Here is a 6,757-nt window from a genome sequence, read left to right on the forward strand (position 1 = left end):
TATTATATTTTAACAAAATAAGAGACATTTTACTAAAAATCGGATTATGCTTTAAGTAACTTAATCCTTTATTTGATTAAAAATTTAAAACATAGATCGTCAAACATGAAACATCGAATATACAGTATATGTTTATTACAAGAAATATTAACCGTATTACTTTCCACGAAAATGGTACTACATTCGCTGCGATATGTACAATACTTAATGCGAAAGGTACAACATGTTATGCACAAGATATGTATCGAATAATTTATTAATAGCAAGCAAATTACTAACAAAGAAAACTTGGACGGAGATCCCATTTTTCTAACCGGGCTGTCAGCGTATTAAAGAACCCCCACGAAATTCAGATCCAGAAGTTGCACAAGTTAGGGCTTAGCCGTACAAAAATCAAACAACTTTCCTGCCAAATTCCATACAAATTCACATTCAAGTCGATCGGCGACCGGTGTCTTCTCCGTCGTGATCTCCGATTAGGTCGGTTTCCTGCATCTCTTTACATCATTACACATCTGTCTCATACGTATTGATGTATACAATATTCGCAATCGTGTACAGCTATATATTTTTGAATTTACATATTGCCAAAACCCTAGCGTATACTCTACTTCAGTAAATGTTGCTAATATGTGTTGGATCATGAGATCGAATCCAAGTTATGGTGACTGGTAAAGCTGTTTTGAAGTATAATTACTCAAATAGCTCGTCATTTTTGAGGACGATAAACTGAATTAGAATTCACATTATGAATTTTGTTATATTAAGTTGGTACCAATAATGCACGGTTCTTAGTAGATCTCTTTGTATGATATGGATATAATTAAGGTGTGATTAAGAATTCGGTTGAAATTTGGAACAAATGGATCTGATCTATGCTGATAATACTACCCAAAATTTCATTAAACTGTTGCTGAAGAAAAATATGTGGAATGTTTGAATTATGTGATCTCAATTTACTTACTAATCATGAAAGGTTCCTAGGAAATCTCTTTGTATGATCTAACATATAATATGAATGTGTTCACGACAATTCCATTGCTTGCATTTGGATTTGAAATTTGAACCAAATAACACAATTCCAGTTTCAAACCCTAGATCTGTGCTTGATGTACTGCCTAATGGACCTCCATGAAAGCTGAAATAATAACTTGGTTGTTTTAGCTTGCTGATATTTGATAAGACAATCCTAGCTGTAAATGATCAGTATATTTTATTGATTTAAGTTAACATTCCATCTATATGTTTAGAGAGCTATACTGAAGACAATTTACCATTTACATTTCAGATAAATTCTTGGTGAGGCAATGAATTTTTTGGGGCTGCGGTCCCAACAGACTGCAGCTCAAGTGTCACAACCTCTACCACCACAGCCTCTACCACCACAAGCTCAAGTAGAAACAAGCAATAAAAAGCCAACTACAACATTAGAGGATCTTGTGGCTGAAGATCCATTCCCATTTGTATCTTTGTCTGATAAGTTTGATGGAAGAAGTGAAGGAAGTGAAAGTGAAAATGGTGCATTTGGGGGATTAAATACAAAGAATGGAGCACCTGTTGTGGATAAACACATAGATGTTTGTGAAAAAGAAGGATGGATCACCATTCCACGCAGTACTTCCTCACCATTCTCTTACTACATTTTATTTTACATGATGACATAGTTTTTCTTATATGCATGCACATGTATGCATCTTTTAAATGCACCATATACTGATTTATAATTGATTAATCGGTACTCATCACTTTTGCAGAGGAACTTCCTGATAGTTGGAATGAAGAACCAGATATGCTATCTTTTAAAGCTTTTGATCGCCCCTTTGTTTTCCCAGGTACCCATTCTTTATTAAATCTCTTCTTTGATTTAGTTTTAGTCATAGAGCCATATAGTTCAATCTTTTTATCTGTAAAGGGAATTTTTTTCCCTGTAATTTGTCATTTCGATCAATGAGAATTACATTCCCCTGAAAATAACTGCTCTAACTTTCTTATCCATATAAAATACTACATTTTTTTCTTATTTACAGGAGAACAGGTTCATATACTAGCATGCTTATCTGCGTATAAACAAGACACAGAAATCATTACACCCTTCAAGGTTGCTGAAGTAATGAGTAAAAATGGCATAGGCCCAAATGCCAAAAAGCAAAATGGTGAGGTCAATGGGTCCCCTGTTTCTGCAGCTACAAGTCCTGATGCACATGGTACACCTCAAAATGCTAATGACATTTTGGATGAAAAGACTGACCCAAAAAAGGATCTTTCCACTGGTGAATCTCTTCTCAGAATGCAAGATCACAGAAGACAAACCGAAATGATTCTACAGAGGTTTAGGAATTCCCATTTTTTTGCTCGAACTGCTGAGTCAGATGAGCCACTTTGGTCAAAAAGAAAAACACAGGAAACGTTTAGAGAATCAACAGAAATGATTGGAGGGAAGTTTACTACATATGATGTGGATTCCAACAAGGGTTCTGAAAAGAAGGCCCTTTTGAATACTTCAGTTGATAGAGGAAGTCTTGATGGAAGTACTTCTGGTGGAGTTGCAAGAAATGGATTTAAATGTAGCTCGTTGGCTAATGGAGATATAGTGGTATGTTTCTGAAATGAGGTGCATGACTTTTTTATTATAATTATCTCATGGTTTTGTGTTTGGTATGATGGAATCGGAGAAGGAATGGAATGTTTCATTCCATTCCTTTCCTTTTGCTATTCCATTCCATTCATCCAAACAAAGGATGCAATCAGCCAATCATTACTGATTTGCATTCCATTTTCTTGTTTGGAAGGATGCAGGTGCTTTTACAGGTAAACATTGGTGTAGACTGTTTAAAAGATCCAGTTTTAGAAATCATTCAATTTGAAAAATATCAAGAGAGCACTCTAAATCACTCAACTACAGAATCCATAATTCCCTCAAGTCAAGATCCATGTGGAGATTTATTAAAATGGTTACTCCCTTTAGAAAATTCCATCCCCTCTCCATCTCCTTCATTAACTCCCCCTCAAATGAACTCTTCAAGTATTCGTACCTCATCAACAAAAGTCAACCCTTCCGCCACATCAGCATCCCCTATTTTCTCATTTGGACACTTCAGAAGCTATTCCATGTCAGCAATTCCTCCTAGTGCTGTTCCTGTCTCACCCTCTAGCTCTATGTCAAGCATTGACTTAGAAGACCAGGATCAGTTCTCAAGTAGAAAGTCAAAGGATGAGAAAGGTGAAGGTGAAGGACTTTTATCTTTCCGGGGTGTACCCCTGGAGCCTGAAAGGTTTTCTGTTCGTTGTGGATTAGAAGGGATTTATATTCCAGGGAGAAGGTGGAGGAGAAAAGTGGAAATTATACAACCTGTTGAAATCTCTTCTTTTTCTGCTGATTGTAATACAGAAGACCTTCTTTGTGTTCAGATAAAGGTTCAACCTTTCTTCCCTAGTTCTATTGGGCCCCATTTTTTGTAATACTAATGTCTTCATTTTTTTTTCTTTTTAGAATGTTTGTCCTGCACATGTGCCAGATATTGTGATATATTTGGATACAATAACAATTATACACGAAGAGGCTTCCAAAGGTGGACCTCCTTTATCTTTACCAATTGCATGTATTGAAGCAGGAAATGATCACAGCTTGCCAGATTTAGCCCTCAGGTCATTAACATAGTTTTAAAAGATATCAAAGTTAGTTTTGCATTCTAAAATACTTGTTTTTCATAACAGGAGAGGAGAAGAACATTCCTTCATTCTAAAACCTGCAACTTCATTATGGAGGAACAGTAAAAGTCAAAGTGATAGGAATCTTCGGTCAACACAATCACATTTTGGACATGCAACATCAAGTGGTCATGTAGAACGTGGTGATAAGTATGCAGTTTTAGTATCATGTCGCTGCAATTATACTGGTATTCATGCTTTATGCCACTATTTCTTGTGTTTTTATATTATTAAAAGAAAAAATTTCATAATTGGTCCCTATGTTTTGCAAAATATCGCACTTTGAGGACCTATATGAAAAACGTCACGCTGCCGGTCCCTATTGTTTCAAAAATTGCATGAATGGTCCTTCTGGTGTTAACTTTAACTTTTGAGTAGTTAGTTTTTTTTTTTCTAAATGGCCAAAATACCCTTGGACCAAATCTAATAGTTGTGTATATATCAAGGATCAATTATGAAAATTTTAAGTATATATATATATATATATATATATATATATATATATATATATATATATATAATTTTCATAATTGATCCTTGAGGTATACACAATTATTAGATTTGGTCCAAGGGTATTTTGGCCATTTAGAAAAAAAAACTAACTACTCAAAAGTTAAAGTTAACACCAGAAGGACCATTCATGCAATTTTTGAAACAATAGGGACCAGCGGTGTGACGTTTTTCATATAAGTCCTCAAAGTGTGATATTTTGCAAAACATAGGGACCAATTATGAAATTTTGTGTTATTAAAAATCAATAACTGACACGTAGTTTGGATGCAGAATCTAGGTTGTTCTTCAAACAACCAACAAGTTGGCGTCCACGCATGTCAAGGGATCTGTTGATCTCAGTTGCATCTCAAATGTCAAGGCCAAATCTTGGTTCAGATGAACGAGTTCTTCAATTACCTGTTCAGGTTTCAATCTAAAAAAAACATAAAACATAGTTGATGATTATTATATTAATTAATGGCTAATTGTTGTTATATACTACGAAAAGTGATTTATTTATGTTATGGTTTTACAGGTTTTGACACTGCAAGCTTCAAACCTGACATCTGAAGATCTGACACTAACAGTGCTTGCTCCAGCCTCATTTACTTCTCTCCGATCTGTTGTCTCGTTAACTTCAGCACCCGCAACACCATTAAGCCCAGAAGAAAAGTCAACAAAAGTCAACGTTGACAGACACAATATTGCCTTGAAGAGACTCAGTTCAGCTTTAATAGAAAATCAAAGACGCAATGATGAAATTGGGCGTCAAACTGGCACTGGAGCTTTCTCTTTCAATGAGCAACCAATTTCCATCACTGATGTGCTTCCAAGAAGTGATTTGGGATGCACACATCTGTGGTTGCAAAGTCGAGTTCCATTAGGGTAATAATAATAATAATAAATAATAGTATATATTTTTTTTCCTCCTTGTGATTTTTAGTTTATTATTTATTTATTTATTTTGATTGAAGGTGTGTTCCTTCGAAGTCTACAGCTACTATTAAGCTTGAGCTACTTCCACTTACAGACGGGATTATTACACTAGATTCTTTACAAATTAGTGTTAAGGAGAAAGGTATGTATATATAATATTCCTGCTTATAATTAATCTAAAAGTGAGAAAGTTTGTTAATTTTGGAAAATAAAAATATAGGTGTAACGTATATCCCGGAGCACTCACTCAAGATAAATGCAACTTCCAGCATAAGTGCTGGAATCCTCTAAGTCTCGGACCATAATGCATATATACTCCAATTTGGATGGATGTTATACGCTCTATGAAGATCATTACATGCTACTCTCAATATATATGTATCTGTGATTGAAATGTAGTGTCTTTTTTTGTTTAAGGATGAGTCTATAAAAAGTTGTATAATTTGAGTTTTTTTTCTTTTTTATTTTTTAAAATGTATGTGGTGACCTAAACAGAAAAAAAAAACGCTCAATTGGTGTGTGAAATCCAAAGAAATACCTGTACATTTGTGTTTCGGAAATTGTTTGTTGGACCAATTTTTATATGATTTTCGTAGAACCAGTACTACTGTGATAAACTTAATAGGTGGGACATTAACTTGTTCTCACTCTTTTATTTTTTTAAAAGATGTTAATGGCCTCGTCTTTTCATGTGTTGATGTTGATAATACAAAAAGTAAACGAAAAATAGCCATATGTTGTCATTCGTCTGTTTTTGCAAGTTGTGATTGGAGATAAAAGGGTCCACACAAACGTTGTGCCATTGACTTAGGCAGGGAAAGCAGTTTATATGTCAAAAACTTGAAACGGGCGATGGGTTATCTTGAAGAAGACATCACTCGTTATGTCATACTGACTTTTTTTTTTTTTTTTTAATAAAGAATTAATGTATTGGGTATGATGATGATCGATTTTTAAAATAATAACCTAGTTTTATAATGAAATGATTTTGATTATGGTAAGCATTCCAACTTAATTTATTAAATTTTCAACGAGTTTAACATGAAAAAATAAAAAATGCATTGCCATAAATGGTGAAAATAAGAAATTATGTTGCTATAAAAAAGCAAAAAAAATGAAAGTTCGCTGTTTGTTAAATATGTTTCTTTTTTGTTGTGTGCAAGAGATCTGAGAATAAGATCCGATATGTTGCGAGTTTGTGTCCGTATTTGTGTCCTTATCTTACATTCTCTTCAATTTCAATTCCTTATTTAATTAATATAATTACCTATTACATATAAATATATAATATTTTTAAATATTTTATATATTAATTACATATAGTGGTTCAGTTTAATTATGTATAAGGTGTTTTACAACAAAATCGAAACCAAACCATTGCACTGTGATTAATGGAAATAAATAACCACACTCACGTTTTTAATAATGGTTATCTCATAACAGATATGCTATATGAGTTAATTCGGTTACAGTTTCATTAGTACATTTCGCAGATAGGACCAAAGAAATTAATAGTTATGTTTAGAAAACCTTAGTTTTTTCCCTAAATTTTGAAGAAAAAAAACATATGAGAGTTAGTTAGGTTTGTATTTTAAAAAGCCTTATATTTTTTTTCCCTAAA

The 6,757-nt window shown here is 33.6% G+C and overlaps 1 protein-coding gene across 1 annotated transcript; it reads left to right on the forward strand.

The window, feature by feature from the left end:
• The first annotated feature begins 301 nt into the window (after positions 1-301).
• Positions 302-5,696, forward strand: LOC145069087 (heat-inducible transcription repressor). Its single transcript, XM_079016061.1, has 11 exons — positions 302-480; positions 1,289-1,614; positions 1,755-1,832; positions 2,028-2,593; positions 2,797-3,414; positions 3,491-3,645; positions 3,715-3,896; positions 4,492-4,625; positions 4,736-5,085; positions 5,175-5,278; positions 5,357-5,696. The coding sequence occupies exons 2-11, from the start codon at positions 1,308-1,310 to the stop codon at positions 5,425-5,427; spliced, it is 2,565 nt and encodes an 854-aa protein (XP_078872187.1). The 5' UTR covers positions 302-480; positions 1,289-1,307; the 3' UTR covers positions 5,428-5,696.
• Positions 5,697-6,757: the final 1,061 nt, after the last annotated feature.

Source organism: Lactuca serriola, chromosome 8, assembly GCF_051521515.1.
Source record: "Lactuca serriola cultivar US96UC23 chromosome 8, Lser_US96UC23_V15, whole genome shotgun sequence".
Taxonomy (NCBI): Eukaryota; Viridiplantae; Streptophyta; class Magnoliopsida; order Asterales; family Asteraceae; genus Lactuca; species Lactuca serriola.